This window comes from Symphodus melops, assembly GCF_947650265.1.
Source record: "Symphodus melops genome assembly, chromosome: 2".
Classification (NCBI taxonomy): Eukaryota; Metazoa; Chordata; class Actinopteri; order Labriformes; family Labridae; genus Symphodus; species Symphodus melops.
In genome coordinates, this window is record NC_136692.1 from 30930524 (window position 1) to 30951520 (window position 20997).

General features: G+C 45.0%; 1 protein-coding gene across 2 annotated transcripts; it reads left to right on the forward strand.

The window, feature by feature from the left end:
• Window positions 1-7882: 7882 nt before the first annotated feature.
• Window positions 7883-11248, forward strand: caly (calcyon neuron-specific vesicular protein). Of its 2 annotated transcripts, none has more exons than XM_079338482.1 (4): window positions 7883-8568; window positions 9364-9474; window positions 9657-9770; window positions 10925-11248. In XM_079338482.1, the coding sequence occupies exons 1-4, from the start codon at window positions 8440-8442 to the stop codon at window positions 11156-11158; spliced, it is 588 nt and encodes a 195-aa protein (XP_079194608.1). In that variant the 5' UTR covers window positions 7883-8439; the 3' UTR covers window positions 11159-11248. The 2 variants fall into 2 exon arrangements, with proteins under 2 accessions (XP_079194608.1, XP_079194607.1); XM_079338481.1 differs by having other exon boundaries at window positions 7939-8568; window positions 10922-11246.
• The last annotated feature ends 9749 nt before the right edge of the window (window positions 11249-20997 follow it).

The window sequence follows — 20997 nt, forward strand, 5'->3', positions numbered from 1 at the left end:
ATCGAACCATTGGCTCAAGCAATCAGAGAGGACTCAGAGATAAAGGGGGTCATGATCAGAGGAGAAGAGCACAAGACCTGTATGTTCGCAGACGATGTTCTGCTCTTTATCACAAACCCAGATTCAAGCATCCCCAAGTTGATGTCCCGGCTAAACGAATATAACTCATATTCAGGGTACAAGTTGAATATTCATAAAACGCAAACCCTTGCATTCAACTATACTCCCCATCCAGATACGCAATTGAAGTGTAATCTCAAATGGGACTCACCCAACATTAAGTATTTAGGAATAACCCTCACTAAAGATATGTCACAACTTTTTGAAAACAACTACGGCCTCATTAATAAAGAGATTAAATCAGATGTCTCGAGGTGGTCCCTCCTTCCACTAGATATGAGTAACAGAATAGAAATAATTAAGATGAATGTGTTGCCACGACTCCTTTTTCTCTTCCAGTCCCTGCCCCTAGAGGTACCCCAACGACAATTTGATGAGTGGAATGCCACGATTTCACGGTTCATTTGGAACAGTAGAAGGCCTAGGGTCCAGTTCAGGACACTGCTGCTGGAAAAAGGGAAGGGAGGTAGAGCCTTACCATGCTTGCAGGATTATTACTATGCTGCTCAGTTGAAACCCTTAGTTTATTGGTGCGCTCCAAATTATGAATCGAAGTGGAAAACCTTGGAAAGTACGCAGATCGAAATCCCAATACAGTCTTTACTAGGAAATAAAAACCTGGCCGCAAGATATTATAACAGTTTGAATCAATGGACCTTATTCACGCTAAAGCTATGGTTCAAGGTTTTGGGGAAGTTACACATAGAGAAACAGACGGGGGTCCTGAACTGGGTTGCATTTGATCCAGAGTTTGAACCTGCCAGATTGGACGGGGGCTTTAAACAGTGGACTGGGAGAGGTATCACATCCTTCTGCTCTCTCACCTCAAAAGGAAAGTTTATGAGTTATGAGTTAATTTCAGGCACATTTGGACTTGGAAAGAAGGACTTCTTTAGGTTTCTACAGGCCAGAGATTACTATAATAAAAAACTACGGAGGGACGAGGTGAAGGAATACGATTTAATTTCAATGCTTCAGGATGCATATCAAAAGAAAGATAATAAAAAGTTGATCTCGAGACTATATGCCACTATACAAGCCTCTAAAAATCACTCTACCCTGTACATTAAACAAAAATGGGAGAAGGAATCAGGAACGCAAATATCAGAAGAGATCTGGCTGGAAATATGTGAGACACAGGCGACCACTGCAAATTCAAGATCATTGAGAGAGTTCGGCTGGAAGAATGTTGTGAGATATTTCATAACCCCTAAAATATCAGCTTTGCAATCAGGCACACAGAGCCGAGGCTCCTGTTGGAGACAGTGTGGAATCCCCATGGCCAATCATTTTCATATTTTTTGGGCCTGTCCCAGAATCAAATCGTTCTGGAGAGACGTTACTAATGAGATTAATGGAATAATTGGAGTGAAATTAGATTTCTCTTTTCTTACTTTATATCTCGGTAACATACCAGTGTCAGTCCCACAGAAAGATAAATACCTGCTGAAGATTCTCTTAGCGTGTAGTAGGAAAGCTGTAACGAGAAAATGGTTGCAACCAGACCCTCCTACACTGGTCCAGTGGCGTGGGATAGTCCAGGATATCTACTGTATGGAGAGACTTACCCTTGTTTTAAGACTTCAGCTGGGAAAATGTCTTGAAAGCTGGGAAAAATGGATTGTGTATGCACCCTGAACTGTACAATACTATACTGTGATGTATATGTAGAGACTATGATGATGTTTTGCCTGTGACACCCATGATGTTCTCATGTTCTTTGTTTATGTAAGAAAATCAATAAAAAAGAAAGTTAAAAAAAAACAAAAACACAAATAACAGCCTGAGTTTCTCATTTTAAAAATATCTGCAGAGATTCATCAACATGACTGAATCCATCGCATCAAATCTTTAAAAAAAAACAAAAAAAAGACAGCCTGAGCCTTTAACTCTGCAGTCCCAGAAGGAAAAGGTGATCCTGGAAGACTATCAGCGCCCTCTGCAGGCAGAGTTTAGACCTCTGCAGACTGTAATCCCAGGACCCTGCAGTACTCTCTGCAACCACCTGATGGCACCACAGACTGCTTCCTCCTTCAGACTGCGGCTTGTAGCGTTTGTTCCTGTGCTGATGTTTAAACTGTCTGCTCTCATTCTTCTGTTTATTGCTTTAAATGTAAAGGGTGTCATAAATACAATGTATTAGTATTATGTCATCTCCAGATATGACTTTTAGAGATAAAACTCTGATTTTAAATCACAGGTGATTCTTAGGACAAACAATCTGGTTCTGCAGAATTCAGTGAAAAATAAATTCAGATAAGCTGGTACAAAGTTTAAGCTGCTGGTGAATCAAACTGAAATTAACACTGATGCTTTGTTACGACCTTCGACAAAGACCGTCCACCTCGAGATATATCGTTTTTTATTCACACGTTTTTCATCTCTGAAACCTGCTGCCGGGTCTCCTCCTCTCTGCAGATCCTTGAAGAGTGAAATATTTAACTGTGAACAGAAAGCAGGAGGGCATGTCGCTGAAAACAGATCAGAAAATTTGACCTCAGACTCGTGGAATAGTTCTGCTCTGATTGATCTGATAAATATCAAGAAGAAATGCTACGAAAAGTTAACGTTTCACCCCCCCCACATGTTTTAGAACCAAGACCACATCTAGGTCATCTCTCTATTTTGAGACCAATTTCTGAAGGTCATTATTGAGACTTACTTTCTAAAAGAGTGAATAACTTTCACTCATTTGTAAATTGATTTTTATCCCCTGGTAACGGTCGCTTCCTTCCCGGTGTTGCACACAAGATGAGTTTTTTTTAGAGATATTTATGGTCTTGGTGTTGTTTCGGTCTTGGTCTTGACTGGGTCTCAATCCCTTTTTTTTTTTAAGTTCATTTTTGAGCATTTTTGTGCCTTTATTATAGAGGAAGGACAGTGGATAGAGGCGGAAATCATCTCCTACATTCATGGGGACGCGCATAATAACCACTGCACCACCCCTAAATATCTTGGTCTAGTCTCAGACTCGTAGCACCCTGGTCTAGGGTAAGTCTTGGTCTTGGACATTGGGAGCTGATTCGAAGGTTTCTGGCAGGCGGCAGGTCAAGTGGAAAAGTCTTTTCTGGAAGAGAAGAGCATCACTATTAGATTTAATTTATTAGTTTGTTTTTGTCTTTACTGTCTCTGACTCATAATGCAGCTTCTTGTGTCTCTGGACTTTCAGTATTTATGTTCTGTGTCATCAGTTGGGAAGCAATGAAAACAGGTGCTCTGATTTGTGATGTTTACACAACCTTAAAACTGGAGTGTAAGACACGACAGCAACGTTTAGGCTTCCCACCCTGATCTCCATGGCCGGCTTGCAAATATGGTCTTTATTCATTTAATTTTTTTAAAGGACGAAGATGCAACTTTTTGATCCAGCATGAAGCCAAAAGCCACGCCTCCTCCAGAGACACGCCTCCAATGCCCCCCCCCCCCACTTGTATTTGCATCAAGGGTGAACAATGTTGTCCTTTACTGGAGCTGTACTCAACTGTGTCCTGCATTGTTATGTTAGCATGCTAATGTCAGCGCTCTTTAGTTAGCTCGTAGCTTCAATCACCTGTGTCCTGCGTCGTTGTGTTAACATGCTAATCTTAGCGCTCTTTAGTTAGCTGCTAGCTTCATGTAAACTGACACAGAATGATCTAAAAACTCTTCATCCAATAATCAGTGAGTATGTTCTTCTTCTTCTTGACTCAAACAGAAAGACACAGATGCACTTTACTAAAACATACATTTGTCCACAGGGGGCACCAAATTCCCCTCAAAAAATTCTTCAAAGGAGCTTTAAGAATTAAGTGAGAAAGTCAGAGTTTTAGAGATACATTAAGGCGCCTGGTCCCCCCCCCCCCCCCCCCCCCCCCATTGTTTTTCCTCCATCACCCGCTCCCTAATTGATTCTCATTTTAATTATATCGACCCAGACTCCGTCTCTCTTCTTTCTCTGACAACAAAAACCCGTGCAGGCCGGCAGTCTGCACCTCACACTGAGAGGATGACAACACCGTGCAGGATCCACTTTGATGTCACTCCCCTGCAAAGGAAAGGTCAAAATAATAAATGTAGGCCCAATTGATGTGTCGTGGGAGGGGGGGGTGGTTTCAGAGTTGATTTTTGCACGAGTGCTCCCTTAAAGGAATAATGAATTCATACAGTCAGGCTGGGCCAAAGAGGAACACAGCAGGGGGCCTCTGCTCATGAAAAGGTTGATCTAAAAGTGCAGACGAGCCTGGCTCCTTCCTCGTCCCACTCGCTCTCCAACACATCACCCTCAGTCACTCTCTCTCACACACACACACACACACACACACACACACACACACACACACACACACACACACACACAATACATCTCCTCCTCCTCAGCCTCACCGTGGATCTGAATGCTGCTCAGCCGCTCTTTTACCTCAGAACATCTTTCATTTAAGAGTCGGCTAATAGCAAATAAAAGTCTGAAGTAGACTGCTCGGGGTCGTCGAGCCTCTGAACTTAAACGCCACGCATTCTGAAACTGCATGACCCTCTGACCATCGTTACAGTCTTGTGTCTCTGGGAGAACTTTATTTTATATTTTTGGAAAAAAAATCTCTTCAAAGAAAAAGCAAAAATAAACATCACGTCAAGATATTTTAAATTGCAGGGCGCTGATTGAGCTGATTGAGTCTTTCAGCGAAAAAAATATAAAATGTTTGAAGAAGGATTTAAATCTTTCAAACTCTGAAACTCAAAATCTTTTTCAAACTCAAAGCAGCTCATGTTGTGTGGTTTAAACTTAAAGAAAAAAATAGAAAAAGACATCCCCTACGTGTGTGATGAATAAAAAAAAGAAAGACAGAAAAGGTTTAGAGGGAAACAAACTCTGCACCCTGAGGAAAGAATTCCTCGACCTGTCACGTTTCTTCCTCAGACTTTGACCTTTGAATATGGAGGCTGGGAAGTGCAAAGCAAAATTATAAAATGTAAAACACTCAAAAAAAATTTAGACAAATTTACATTTTGAGAAAGATTTTTGCATTTTATACATTTTAAAATGTCAGATATTTTTCAACCAATCAGATTTGTTCAATGAAAGACTGACTCGCTGAAAACGGTTCCACGTTTGAGTCCCGACCCACCAGTTAAGGAACCCTGATTAAAATAAGTAAATGTGTTTTGTTCTTTCACCACAGTGTTTTCAATGTGGTCAAAGAGTTATTTTTTATTATTCACCATCCGTCCGTCTGCTAAAGGAAATGATTTTTATTTTTACATTTTTCATCTTAAATCATCAATTATTTAAAACCACTTATCCTCTTTTAGAATCATAAACACAAATATGAGCACTGATTAATAAAGCGGCTTCTTTATTATTTTTTTTTACTATTACGCCCATTTTAATCCATTCAATGAAAGAAGTCAAAGAAACCTATTTTTACCGCCCAAGTTTAAAATAAGAGAAGTCGGCAAATTTAAAATCTGAATACGATTATTAAGGATGGTTTTGTTTTGTTTAAAATTTAAAATTTTAAGAAGTCACAATGTCTCAAAATCATTTTTATTATTCTCCATAGACTTTTCTCAGTGCACAATAATAATACAAAATCTGTCTCCTCTTCTAATTTATCTCTCTTGTGATTGGACAGAAATATTTTCAGCTGAAATTGAACATTTTCAGTTTATTTTGGTGTTTTTCTTTTGAAATTTGGACTTTTTTCAGACATTCCTTTTGAGCAACACTTCTTGAAAAATACATTTCTCTTTTCTCTTTTCCTCTGTTTCTTGAAGTGCAGAATCTATTTTTCTCAACATGTGAGAGTGAAGCAAGAAGAATGTTTATTCTTTATTCTCAACATTTGGACCTTTTTTTTTTTTTTTTTTGCAAAATGAAAATGTTATTTATTTATCATGTCTGATCCTGATCCTCCTCTTTGGTTCCACATTGACTGTTTGTTGTTGGACTGAAATATTTTCGACCCAAATCAGAATTTGAAACAATTTAACACAAGATGAAATCTTTAAGTGTTTAAACTTTTTTCGACTTCTTTTTGCATGTTAATCCTCCTGAAATATTTCTCACATTTAGCCCTGATCCTCTTCTATAGACTGTCTGTGATTGGACTGAAATATATTTCTCACAACAATATTTTAATGATGTAAAATATTTATTGCCGAAGGTGAAATATTTTTGGAGTTTTTAAAAAAAATAAAATGTTTCGTTTTTAATTTTTTTTTTTTTTTGAAGGTGAGACAGCGAATATTAAACAAATGATTAAATGCTTTTGCATTTTTGAAGTATTGGCAGATATTAAACCGCTGTGTGTTTAAACATGTTCCCCGAGTGTGACTGCGGAGATGACGACCCCCCCCCCCCCCCCCCCCCTTCCTCCGGAGGTCTGAATTACATGCGCAGTCCTGCCGTGAATCACACGTCACCACGGCAACCGGTGTCCTCGCCGACAGAGCAGTCCTGCACCGAGCACGGACGACCGGAGAGGAGAGCACGGACAGCGTGAGTTTGAATCCTCTTTTTATCATCGCGTTTCTTCTCAGGCTGAGGGGGGGACACATCGTCTTTGACTGAGAATGATGCGTTTGCGGGTAATGGGAGCCTTTAACGCTGCGGTATATCCGGTGCAGGGACGTGATTTACGTTCAACTGATGCTTTAGTTCATGTAGGAAGCTAAACCTGTGTGTGCATGTTGTATTGGACTGCGTTCACACTCTTTGAGTCCAGTGTACAAACAAACCCTGTCCTGTGAACATGGGCAGTGTGAGGAACACTCATGTAGTGCTTGGACTTTCAGCCTGATAATTCAGGTGTTTCATTGCACAGATTTCTTTATTTTTTGTGTTTTATCTGCAGCTGGATGCCTGACTACGCGCAGCCTGTAGCCTATAAATGGTGGCATGCAGCAGTCTTCAATGCAGCAAGTTGAGATATGCGTGAGCGGTGAAGCCTGGAGAAGTTGAGCACAGCTTCTCTTCACCCTCAGAAATCTGCGTGGAAATGTGACGATGACTTCCATGATGAAGTCCTGCCGTGATGCGTTCTTGCAGCTCTCCTCTGCAGGGTGCATGGCAGTGAGTGTGCGACAGCATAATCACAGATTTCAGATGATTCAGTGTAGCCACACTTCACTCACACTCTGCGGGGTGGTCAGCACACAGCTGACTGAACATCCTCTCTCACTACACAGACAGATAACCCCGGACCTGCTCAGAATAAGAAAACACAAGAACCGGTTCTGACTCAGAACATACATCTTACTCATCGTCGCTCCTTCAAAGTCTGAAGGCAGATTTTTAAAATGTAAGGTCTTTAAAAATCTAATTTAGTGCATTATTTACTCGCGTGAGGTCTTAAATTTCAGACTGCATCTGAGACATACTTGATCGAACCTGCAGCGTGTGCTGAGTGACACACTCACAGCCGTGCAGAACACATCCACAAACTGTGAGAGCAGGAGAAGAAGAGCAAAGGAAAGTTCAAGGACGTTCGTCTTCAGGAGGATAAAAACAGGTTTCGGCGCTGTGCGTGCCAGCTTGCTCGAGTGTGAATGCGCTCTAAAGTTCCCGTGAGGAACTGTCGGTTGTGTTGTTTTTGGCGCCCCCCTTTGGACAAAGCGGGATGACAGTCCCTTGTGTAAAACGGTTCCTGATGATATACAGATTGCTGCTTTATTTTAAAGGCCTGACGTGAAATCTCACTCGCTGTTTTCACCAGTGTGAAGTGTGACGAGGATCGTTGTAAAGTTTCTCTTCGTCTGAAATGAAACCCGAGACGACTTTCGTCTTTAGAGGATCCTCTTCAACACAGGACGACTCTAATGGCCTTCGTTACCCATCCTGTATCTCTCTCTCTCTCACGCTGCAGCCTCTGCCACCTGCTGTGTGAGCCGTCATTGTGAGTCGCTGACGTCAGAGGGGCCCGTGGGGTCCTTGGCTGAGGAGAGGTGTTGTGTTGCACTGTGTGAATGAGATCCTCACTCCTTCCCTCCGCGTGTTACACGGTCACATCATCGATCAAGGACAGAAAATAGAGAGAGGCGTTCAGCGCCGCATCAGATTAACACGTCTATTTCAGCGTTAGGGGAGGTGGGCCATTAATCATGACCCAACCATAAAGGTTGCCGCTTATTTGCACATATTTCTGATGATGTCTCGAGTTGAGATCATTCAGTCCGAGTCTTGAACCAATAAAAAGACGCTGCATGTCAAATATTCTTCCTGTTTCTCCTCCTCACCCGCTCATCTTCTTCTGGTAGGATCCTCGATTCGAGCTGTGAAAGTCGAGCGGTCACGTTTGGTTGGACAGCACGCGGCGTGAGTCGGTCTGACCCTGAGCAGCCATGGTGAAGCTGGGCAGCAATCTGTCGGACAAGCCGGAGAAGCAGCTGTCTGCGGACGACGGCTTTCACAACGTTCCTCTCATCACACCGCTGGAGGTCAAGCAGCTCCAACAGTCGTTCGCAGACAAGGTAACAACAAACAGTCAGACTCGTTGTTTCAGTACTAACATGTTTCCAGCATATCTTTCATTTCAACGATGTCTAAATGTAAATGAGAACAGGCTGTTTCTGTGTCTGTAGCTTTAAATATGTAAATGAGCTGTGTCTGACCACGCCCCCTCTCTGGAAGGGTTCGGGTGTACTCGCTGCTTTCTGGCTCCATGTCCTATTGTTTACGGTGAGAAGGCAGACTCAGAGGGCAGAACAAACACCTAGCTGTGGGAGGGTCACCCACCTGGGGGAGGGGCTACTGCCCTTTGTGATGTCATGGAGGGAACATCTCCAAACGGCCTGTTTGAGCAGGCAGAAGACGGAGAGGATGAACTTTTCTCATCATCGGGGGGTTTGTAGACAGACGTGTTAGAGGAACATGGAGGGGAGGATTACATACACGCACCTGTCACCTTTAAAGCTCTGCACTTGTTTTGACACAATCAATCAATAAAATGACAGATTTGATGATTGTCGGGCTGTGTTGGACTTTTTGCCCACTTCTTAAATGTCTGTGTTTCTAAGATGCAGCCGTCCGCGTGCTGACCTTCCAAACACTGAGCCCTTACCTGCTGTCCCAGGTTCAAACCTCGGCCCCTCTTTGAATGCAGCGAGATGCTGCTCAGGCTAATTAAACGCTGCAGAACAAAAACCACTTTGCTTCTCAGTCCACGATGAAATTTAGCAAGTGATGCTCGATTATATTTAGACAGTTCTTCAGCCGAACTCAGAACAGACGATGGCTATAATAACAGTGAGTTGTCTCTGCTGCAGGTCGTTGTGAAGACTTCAACACATTATCAGCAGCAGAAGAAGTCGCTGCACGTGCCGAGCATCAAGAGGCTGAACATCAACTTCTACCGCGACGTCTCCGATAAAACAAAGGTGCATCCTTTATTCCACACTGCAGAGCTCCAGTTTCACATCAGACGTCCTCATTTTGACCTGGAGAGGAAAAGATGGACGACCTCGATAAGGTCAAAGATGGAAAAATATGATGTCCACAAAAACATGGGATGTGTGTGTGTGTGTGTGCGTGTGTGTGTGTGTGTGTGTGTCTCGCTCAGATCACAGGTCTGATCCTCATCACTTTGGCCTTCCTGACCAGCCTGCTCCTCCTCCTCATGTACAAAGCCATGTGGTACAACCAGCTCACCTGCCCAGAGGGTTTCATCCTGAAGGTAGACCCCCCCCCCCCCCCCCCCCCCCCCACACACACACACACACACACACACACACACACGTTTACACCCGCACGGCGTACACCAAGCTAAGATAAGATACAAGTAAAAATCAAACGATCTCGATAGCTTCTTTGGACATCAGCGTCAGAGGTGAGTAAGGCGTTTGAGGCGTGTGCTCCTGAACCAGCTCCTGATTTTAACCACCAAAATATGCAGAAAACTCCCGTCGTTGTTCGCTGGCAACATCTGAGCACGGAGTCGTTGCCAACGTAGTTTTTCAGAACAGACAATGCTCCCTCTCCGTTGCTCTCGTTCGTTAGAGCTTTGGTTCTTTTCAATCCTAACCGTAGATAGAAAAGCAGAGATTGCATCATTTTAAAACGCGTGCCAGCAGAGGTATCAGATGATGGACCTTCAGCAGCTCATATCAGGTCATGTGATATAACGACCCGCCGTGTGACACCCACTAAAAGTCTCCTCACAAAGTCTTCACTGCAGCTGCTGCGCTGCTTCTCGACACGCCCTCACGTCCCTCACACAGGAAACACAAACTCATTATCTCCCAACAACACCTTGGAGGCGCGGCGCAGCGACCGGCGCTGCCACGCATGTTAGCTTAAGAGGAAAATGAGAGAGAGCCTCGTCTCTGCTCGGGCAGGGACTGGGTCGCCCGCCTGTGAGTCGTAGGGGTCTTTAATTAGAGCTGAGCGTGACTAAACTGTGATTAAAGGCTTAACAGTGGGGGGGCGAGGAGGGGGGGGGACCCTCCGGCTGGGGCTTTTGAAGTTTCTGCCGGTTGCAGTTGGTTTCAGCATTTTCCTGTTGACGCGATGTTGGAGACAAAAGGTGAGGATGTAAGAGCGAGGAGGCCCCGCTCACACGGAGGGTCCGCTACACCATCCTCTGAAGCAGGCCCGGTAATTCAGCAGCCTCCATCAACAAACATCCTTTTTTCTTTTTTTTTAAATAATAATGAAGACAGGACAGGAGCACGCTGCTGCACGCTGCTGCACGCTGCTGCACGCTTACTCAGTTTGTCGTGTTTGTCGTAGACGCCGGTGAACCTGCAGCAGCGCAGTTCGCTGAGTTCAAAGTTGATGTTTGTGGATAATCCTCAAACATCAAACGTTCATGTTTTGTTGTCACAGCAGAAGCACTGCACGCCGGCCGCTCTGGAGATGTACTACACCGAGCAGCAGGAGCAGGAGCAGGAGGCGGGGCCTAACACCGGGCTGTACGCCGCCCTCAGTCACCTCAGCCAGATGAAGAGGGCGGGGCCTGAGCTGCCTCCGCCGTGGTTACCTGTCGTCAGCGCTCTGAAGGAGGCCGAGGCGGGGAAACACGGCGGCGAGGCCGTGAAGAGAGCGCTGCAGGGAGAGGAGTGAAGGGCTGAGGGGTGTGTGTGTGTGTGTGTGTGTGTGTGTGTGTGTGTGTGTGTGTGTGTGTGTGTGTGTGTGTGTGTGTGTGTGTGTGTGTGTGTGTGTGTGTGTGTGTGTGTGTGTGTGTGTGTGTGTGTCATGTAAATACTGCAGCCTGTCTGTATTAAGTCGTTCTACATCAGTCTGTGCAGTCGGAGGTGAGAGAAGCCGTCTCGTTATCGCCACGTCTGTTCAACAGTCAAATCTCGCTCTGTGAACGCCACGCGGTGTTAGTCACATGACCCCGAGCATGGCGGCTCTCACGGCGAGGCCTTGGGATCAGCTGAGCCATCAAAACCCCGTCTGTAGAAGATCACTGTTCTTACGGGTAGTTAATGGAGTGTGTTTGACTCGGTCTTGTCTCTCTTTCTAAAACAAATAATCACTTTAATGTGTAGTTGGATTTTTACGGCCCCAACCTTCCCGATGAGACACACGGTCTCGCCCTGCCTTGGTCTTGGACTCGGCGCTCTCTGGTCTCGGGTTTGTGTTGAGCACAGAGATCAGGTCTCCGCTACAACACGAGTGGACACATCAGTCGCTCTGTGGCGAGGAATGAAACCGGCGAGGCGAAGGTGGCGAGCAGAGATCAGACACTCTTCTTCTTTCACCTTATTTAAGCTAGCTGCTGTAATTATGGACGCTAACGCTAACGCTGGAAGTTCACAGATCACTGAATGTATTTGCCCATGTTGACGTCACATGTTGTGTATTTAATCACAGCTGTCAGTGATGAATGGAGACGCTGTAATCAGTGCTTGTTATGTTTTAACTGAAGCTTCTGTTGTCTTACTTTACTTTGTGTTTAATTAACAGAGTGTTTATTTGGTAAAGCTGTGTTTACTTTCCTCAATTTGTCGTCTCTTTTTGTTCTGTTGTGAGTTATTCTCTAAAGGTCACATGATTTAAACTCCTCCCCTCCATGTTCCTCTAACACGTCTGTCTACAAACCCCCCAATGATGAGAAAAGTCCGTCCTCTTCGTTTTCTGCCTGCTCAAACAGGCCGTTTGGAGATGTTCCCTTCATGACATCACAAAGGGCAGTAGCCCCTCCCCCAGGTGGGTGACACTCCCACAGCTAGGTGTTTGTTCTGCCCTCTGAGTCTGCCTTCTCACCGTAAACAATAGGACATGGAGCCAGAAAGCAGCGAGTACACCCGATCCCTTCCAGAGAGGGGGCGTGGCCAGACACAGCTCATTTACATATTTAAAGCTACAGACACAGAAACAGCCTGTTCTGAGCAGGGCTGAAATAGAGGGGTTTATAGACATGATCAGATACAGGATCAGAGTGGATTTACAACAACACACTTCACACACATGATGAAGAGGAGCGAGGACACTGATTTCACCTGAAGAGGAGGAGGAGGTCATGTGACCTTTAAGGTACAAAAGCTAATTTCCATCATCTGAAATAACAGACATGTATTGTAATCTGTCTGGAAGATCAGCCGTCATTGATTTCGGCCTTTTCATCCTGCTGAGATGGTCTTATGAAAGCAGACTCTTCATGTGAGGAGAACAAAGTGAGCTCACAGCACAGCCTGTTCCTCTGGGCTCCAGTGCCAAGCGTTTACATCACACCCATCTGCTCTGATGTCACCGTCTGAACACAAACACATCACGGAGGTGTTGACTTCTTTGCTTCACACCCAGCCCTGCTGATTTACACTTCAGTCCTTCAATGACCTGGATATGTAATGTTCTCTGAATGATGCGATATCAGTGGAGGGCTCAACCTCGTCTCTATGGAGGAGCTGCACATGATCATACATCCTCTCAGCGTCTGTCTCTTTAAGGGCTCCAGCTGTAACTTTCACGCTCGTCGCTCCTCTCGGCCTCTCGGTTCATATTTAAGAGAATTGAAGCAGCCCCTTATCGCTCATTCGACTCTTTGAACCGCTCAGCCTTTAAAAACATTAACGGAGAAACTGTGAGCGACGGAGGGAAAGAAACTTTCTGATTTATTTTCTCAATTTTGTGATTTTGAAAATAAATTAAAATGCATTGTTTAAAATGGGTCCAGAGCTGGAGCCGATCCCAGCTCTCATTGGGTGAGAGAGAAAGACTGAATTCTTTCAAAGTTTCTTCACGTTGGGATATAGTTTATTAACACGTCTCTAATGAGATCCTCCACAAACATGATCCGTTTGTTGTCACTCTCAGTACGAGAACATTTCTCCTGAGCTCACTCCTCCTCACACGCTTTGCCTTCAGGGGTTTCTAACTGATCACTAATCTTTACCAGGATGTCGTCTTCACTTCGAGGGGGAAAACTCTCCGAAAACATCAGGACTCGAAGAATTCGTCCCTCGGAGCGACTCGTTGTCCCCACATCCTGAAAAACGTCCAGCTCCTTTTTGCACTCAGAGATGATCAGCATGCACAGAATTCAAAATATGACTCTTTCCTGCAAAAAAACACAAACACACTTTAGAGTTTAGCAATTGAAAGCCAAGCCACATCCTCTCTCTCTTTACTGCTGTGAGCCTGCCTGCATCTCATTTACACTCACATATTTTCACACCATCGCTCTACCCGGGGATGTGTGTGTGCGTGTGTGTCTATGAAATCATTAACCTATAGTTATGTGTGTGTGTTCCTTTGTGTATGCTCATGCTGCTGTGTCTGTTAGTGTGTGTGTGTGTGTGTGTGTGTGCCCAGGCCTCGCTTGTTAATTATGTCGACATTACGCCCCGTTTGGCCTGTAGGTTTTTTTTTTCTCCCACTGTTCCCGGGTGACATACTTTCAATGCTGTTGGCTCAGGGCATGGAACTAAATAGAGTGCTAAAAAGTATTTATGAGGGCATTTACAGATCCCATGCTTGGTCAAGGCAAAGCATGTTGTGCCAAAAAGGCTTAGATTCAGCGCCCGGGGGGGCGGGGGCGGAGGCATCACATAAAATCAGCCGAGTAGTCGTGTAAAGGCCGCCAAGCTCCATTCTCCTGCTTTATAGCATCAACAGATCTGAACAGTAAAATAGCAGGTTGGCTTTTTAATTTGTCCTGACTGCTCAGCCCCCCCCCCTCTTTACCATACCCCCCCCCCCCCCCCCCCCCCCCCCCCCTCCCACGAGACCTGATGTCACTCAAATGTTGGTCCAAGCCGATGCTGAAGTGTAACCTCCTGCAGTACCTGGAGTGTCCACTAGAGGCTGGCTGCAGTACCTGGAGTGTCCACTAGAGGCTGGCTGCAGTACCTGGAGTGTCCACTAGAGGCTGGCTGCAGCAGCACAGGAAGTCACATACACACCCATTCAAACAGCCTGTTTTTACAGCAGACATGAACATGTTTACAGCCTGCTTCAAAAAACCAAATAGGTGTGATTAGCTCATGTCTCCATCCACACACACTGTACGGGTAAGAAACAAAAATACGAGGCTGAAGTCAGCAGCATGAAAGCTTTAAACAATCACAGAGATTAATGAAGTATCTATTTCATATTGGTGTTAATCGGGGTTCTGGGAGTTAATGAATAATGTGGAATGAATAAGAATGGACGATGCTTCCCAGAGGACGTTCAACATGCTCCATAAACGCTTGTGGATTTTTTTTGTGTGCGCGGAAAATCTTAATGCAGCTTCACTTCCTGTAGCCTACTTATTAACATCTCTATATTAAGGGCTGATTTTTTTTTTAAGGCAATTAATCCCAATTTTTTAATGCATATTTAAAAATTCAACAATTTCATTAAAATTCAAAATTGTCATGCTCTTATTTTGAAAGTTTCTCCTGTCTTTCAGCCCAGAAACAGGAAGTGGTTAGGGATCCCAAACTGACAAACAGTAACAACAGTAACAACGGTCAGTGTGTGATGTCATCAGGTCAGTGTGTGATGTCATCAGGTCAGCGTGTGATGTCATCAGGTGGATTATACTGAGACTTGTCTCGCCTGTCTACGGTGAGCCTGAAGGGACAAAACTGCACGAGATCCATCAAGATTTATATATTCTTTTTCTGCATTATGTATTCGTTGTCTTGGTGAGTGCATGCGTGTGAATAAAGTTGCTCTTTAATTTAACCCTACACTGAGCCACACTAATAATATAATAAATATAACATTTAATATAAATAATTTGCTCTTTAGATCGAAGTCTCAGTCTGACTCGTCTCTACGAGGAGTTAAACACAAAGAGCATGAGGGCGAAAGAGGCCGCAGAGGGATGGACAGGAAAACAGAAGAAAAGGTGAAAAGAGAGAAAGAACAGACGAGAGGCGGCCGGGTCTGGGAAGGGAAGGGAAGGCGGCGGGGGGGGTGAGGGGGTTTGAGGAGTAGAAGAAGAAGAAGAAGAGGGCGGAGGAGGCCGAGAGGCCTGGAGGTGGAGGAGGGTGAATCCAGGCTGACCCCGGTGTCTGTGTGTGTTGTTGTGTGTCTCAGTGGGTTTCCTCTGCCCTGGCGCCAGCTGGAAATGCCTCCACTAAGCAGAGGCAGTACACACATCATCCTCCGCTCAGCCCTCCTTTGATGAGAGTAACACTATACATGCCCAGCGCGCCTCACAGATCCTATCACGCTGCCGTTTAAAGGCCGGGTGGAGCTGATCATAACTTATCGAATGTTGGGACGCACCGTCACCCCGGTCCCGCGGCCCTGCAGAGCCCGAGAAAAGGAGCCAGGATTGAGGAGCTTTTGTAATTGGAGGGATGTTGTTGTTACAGTGCGGGAGGTTTCACGAGCTACGCTGCCACCTAGGGGTCATCTCCCACGGCTGCAGAGAGGAATGTGCTCTCCTTTGACTCGCTCTAACCAGCACTCTGATAAAGCAGCATCAAAGTGGATCATTTCTGTCTTGAAAGCCTTTAACAAGCCGACGTGGAGGCGTCTTAATGCGCTCCTTTTTCTCTTTACGAGGGAATTATACGTCGTTGACCATACCTGCAATCGGATTAGTCACAGTTGCTCCTTAAAGTTAATCCTCAAGATGGTCGTTTTAAAATGACTCAATAGCCATGAAATTAGTCATTAGTTTGTTATCCTGCCGTGATGTTGCCCTCATGCAACAAAAACCTCGCCAGTAAACAATTACCCAGCCGGCAAGGCGAGGTAGAGGCCCAAATCTGCAGCCCAGACGTGCCGTGAGGAGGAAAAACAAGCGTCTGTGCTCCGATTAGCTTCAGTTTGCTTTGTTCTGGCCGCTGCAGAGCTGAAATATTGTCATTACTCAGAGACCAAATCATTTTACGACATCCTGTGATTAAACTTTAGGCTAATAGGTTAATGAGACAAATGGAGTTTGAACGCTGGGAGTTGGTTTCTATTAGTGCGCTGTTTTTCCCCCTTTCCCTCTCTCTGACACACACACACACACACACACACACACACACACACACACACACGCAAACACAAACAGAGCCCAGGCTGGTTTGATTTAGGTTTTCGTGGTCCCCTCCCGCGGCAGCCTCAGACAGGCAGAGAGGACCAGTGAACTCCGGTTCAGCCTGAGCCCCGGCTGTCTCTGCTAAGCTTCAAACTCCAACCCTCCAAATTGGGTTTAATCTGTGTTTTGCTTTGCCAATTATCGACCCGCAGAGCTGCATGGCAAATGGGGATGAATGAGCTTTAGATGGGGCTGGTTGAGAGGGAGGTCACGCTGTGATTAATGATAATCTGATGAATCTACGAAAGGTCCGACTCAGCGCGACGAGGACTGATCAAAAAGTGAACATCATGATGCAGCAGAAATATGGGGATCGATTTTGTCCCTTCAGTCTCTCTGTAGATAGTGGTCCTCAGTGTCTCTGTATTTATTTTGTCCCTTCAGTCTCTCTGTAGATAGTAGTCCTCAGTGTCTCTGTATTTATTTTGTCCCTTCAGTCTCTCTGTAGATAATGGTCCTCAGTGTCTCTCTGTATTTATTTTGTCCCTTCAGTGTCTCTGTATTTATTTTGTCCCTTCAGTCTCTCTGTAGATAGTGGTCCTCAGTGTCTCTGTATTTATTTTGTCCCTTCAGTCTCTCTGTAGATAGTGGTCCTCAGTGTCTCTCTGTATTTATTTTGTCCCTTCAGTCTCTCTGTAGATAGTGGTCCTCAGTGTCTCTGTATTAATTTTGTCTCTTCAGTCTCTCTGTAGATAGTGGTCCTCAGTGTGTCTGTATTTATTTTGTCCCTTCAGTCTCTCTGTAGATAGTGGTCCTCAGTGTCTCTGTATTTATTTTGTCCCTTCAGTCTCTCTGTAGATCGTGGTCCTCAGTGTCTCTCTGTATTTAGGTTTTCTTCTCGTGGTGCGTTCAGGTAAAACACTCGTGCACAAGCTGCATCAGATCCTGCTACATATCGTTACCTTCATGTTGAGCTAAGCTAGCTGGCGGCTAAGCTAGCAGGCGGCTAAAAGAACGATTTCTCAGGATTAACATTGATTGCAGGTGCTGACAGATTTCCAAAAATCCCTCAGCGGGGCGACTCGCTTACACACAGAAGGCGACTGTTAATAAAACCCCACTGAGATCCAGTTAAAGCCGACACAGAGCCGCTCCCTCACGCCACACGCCACAGGCCGCACCTTCTGCTCCGTGTGGATGATTTATCCGTCCTGTATGAAAATGTCTGTGCGGGATTCGAGGTTTGTGTCGGTTTGTGGGGAGCAGCGTTTCACCGAATTGTTCACTGTTGTTGACATTTACAAGAATATCAAATGTGCAAGATTCTTAGCAACTCATAAATATAAGAATCTGCTCGTAACTTCAGCGTCGAAGAAATGTGCTCTCCGCCTCTCAGCGACTTAAAGCTCCACGTTTTCAGTCCTTGCTTCGTTTGACAGGAAGAAAACAGACAATTACTTCAAAAAACCCCAATAAATTAGAAACGATGATGAACGAATGTCAACAGATGGTGACGGTCGCTGTTAAAAAGCTGAAGCGAGCGTCTCTCCATGAGAGGAGGAGGGCGAGGGGAGGCCAGGGATAAATTGGCTGTCTGTAGTGATTTGGATGCAACATTTAGCCGTGATTTATGCGGAGGCAGAAAAGCATTATGAGAAAACATTTTCCAAGTGCAACAGCTTGCAGCAATTTACATTATATGGGGGGAAAACCGCTGAAACAAATATTTGACTGGCCTCCATAATGAAATGGATATATTTATACACACTGAATTGAGTCAAAGGCTCTTTAACGAACGCTCGGCTTCACCAAAGGACCGCTCAGCGCTCGTGTAGTAAACATTTCAGCGATGCTACGGGGGCTGCGAATGAAAGTTATTAGAGTCGTAATTCTCTCAGCGGGCCAACAGATACAAAGATAATCAACATGAAGAGGGAGAAGATACGCTGCCGGAGAATCAACTCTGTGTTTGTTTCAGAGATTTCTTATTTAGTTTCAGATCGCTTCAAGCTGAAATAAGTTTGCTTGTGTTCTAATTACAGTCAGTCTTTCATCCCTCAACGTCCTAAAGAAATGACTGATCGAGATAACAGACTCAGGCTCTCCTCCTCTGTGATCAATCAGCCAATCAGAGAGCTGCTCTCTTTCTGTGTGATCATGAAGGAAACCTGCTGTGTTGAAGCTTCTCTGACAACAATGCAGCAGCCAGTATGTCCTCCTTCTAACTTTAGATTCTGCTCCTGAATGCTCTGGATCTGATTGGACCAGAGAAGGTAGGCGGGGCTTTGAAGGCTGTTTTGGACGCCCCTGGGTTTGCCAGATATGAGAGCAGTTATCAGGTCAACAGGTGTTGCAGCGATGGAAGCGGGCAGTGGAACTGCTTCAGATAGAAGTGATTGTACCCGAGCTAAAAAGCCTCTGCATGTTTCTAATAAGCTCCAGCAGCAGAAAGCTGCTCAAACTAGGATCAATGTTGGAGATGAAACATGGAGAGAGGTTAGAATGCAGAAAGCTTTACAGACCCATGCAGAGCTGGCTAAACACTGAAGCTACAGTGTCCACCACATGCAGAGCTGGCTAAACACTGAAGCTACAGTGTCCACCACATGCAGAGCTGGCTAAACACTGAAGCTACAGTGTCTCTACATGCAGAGCTGGCTAAACACTGAAGCTACAGTGTCTCTACATGCAGAGCTGGTTAAACGCTGAAGCTACAGTGTCTCTACATGCAGAGCAGGCTAAACACTGAAGCTACAGTGTCTACATGCAGAGCTGGCTAAACACTGAAGCTACAGTGTCTCTACATGCAGAGCTGGCTAAACACTGAAGCTACAGTGTCCACCACATGCTGACAAAGGGATAATAACAAAAATATATAACAAAATAAGATAATAACAGAGGGAGTGAGAGCTGACGTTCTGATTGGTCAACCAAAACACACCTTTTATAATCAAGGTAGTTAATCCAACCTCAAAATCAAATCTTTGGGACACATGATGGCCTCAGTGTTCGGCTCCTGTCCTGTTCGCTAGTCAGAGAGTCAAGTACAGCGTGTTACACCAGACTTCCTGTGTGTCATCTTTAGATCTGTGTGTGTGTGTGTGTGAGTGTGTGTGTGTTTTTTAACGACGAGCAGACAAAGTTAAAGGGTGTGTGCAGCTATCTTGTCCCTTTCCATCGTTGTATGAGTAAATTCACATTTGGAACGTGAACACACAGGGCTCGAGGCGTGAAGACACAAACGCAGCGCTTTAATGAACATGTCACAGAGAGAATATTTTAATGACTTACAGAGCGCACGCTGCCCTTTGTCGTTTGTGAACAGTGAGGCTGAGACTTACTGGCATGAGGCAGCACATACAGCAAATTCTTAGACATCTAAATTAGAGGGGGCTGGAGTGTCGCGGCTTCAGATACATGTGTGTAACCCCTGTGGTCTCCGAGCCCCCCCCCCACTTTCAAATTTGCGTCTTCCCTAATCAGTGCCAAATGGACATTTTCTGCCTCCCCTTCGTCTCAGTAAGAGAGAGGAAGGAAGTCATTGTATTCAATGAGAGCCTTCCATTTTTATTTTTTACAACTGCGTCACATTCCCCCCCCCCACCCCAACCACACCCCCACCCGACACACACATAAACGCAGCAACTCTTGCAATTACGGACGCTTTCATGTGTCTCAGTCAGCGGTCGGAGGGGAAGGAGAGCCAATTGCTTATAATTAAGAGGTATTTGTTTTGGAGCTGCAGGGTGCTGAGCTCTTCGTACACATCGACCTTTCTTTATATCAGACTCACTGTAAGACATAAATCTGCAGCACAAAGAAACACAGGAGTGAAGAAAGGAAGAGGAGTAGGCGTCGGGACTCTGGGAGACGGGATGGTGACGGACGCTGGATGAAGGGCCTCAAATCATTTTTGTCTATAATCCAACAGTATCTTACATCGCCATGTTAAAGGAAGCACTAAGTGACACATCAGTACATCATAACTCCAGTGTGTCCTGTGCCGTGAGCTGTGTTTACATGGACGGGACGGCCGGCTCCTCCCCTTGTGTATAAAAGCTGTTTGAGTCAAGAAGAAGAAGAACATACTCACTGATTATTTGGATGAAGAGTTTTTACATCATTCTGTGTCAGTTTACATGAAGCTACCAGCTAACTAAAGAGCGCTAACATTAGCATGCTAACACAACGATGCAGGACACAGGCGATTGAAGCTACCAGCTAACTAAAGAGCGCTCACATTAGCATGCTAACACTACAATCCAGGACACAGGTGATTGAAGCTACCAGCTAACTAAAGAGCGCTAACATGGGCATGCTAACACTACAATCCAGGACACAGGTGATTGAAGATACCAGCTAACTAAAGAGCGCTCACATTAGCATGCTAACACTACAATCCAGGACACAGGTGATTGAAGCTACCAGCTAACTAAAGAGCGCTAACATGGGCATGCTAACACTACAATCCAGGACACAGGCGATT

Excerpts from the sequence above, each read along its gene's own strand:
- caly (XM_079338481.1), top strand. The coding sequence starts at position 8,440 with ATGGTGAAGCTGGGCAGCAATCTGTCGGACAAGCCGGAGAAGCAGCTG. Across the intron at positions 9,475-9,656 it reads ACGTCTCCGATAAAACAAAG|ATCACAGGTCTGATCCTCAT; the intron begins GTGCATCCTTTA and ends TGTCTCGCTCAG. Across the intron at positions 9,771-10,921 it reads CAGAGGGTTTCATCCTGAAG|CAGAAGCACTGCACGCCGGC; the intron begins GTAGACCCCCCC and ends TTGTTGTCACAG.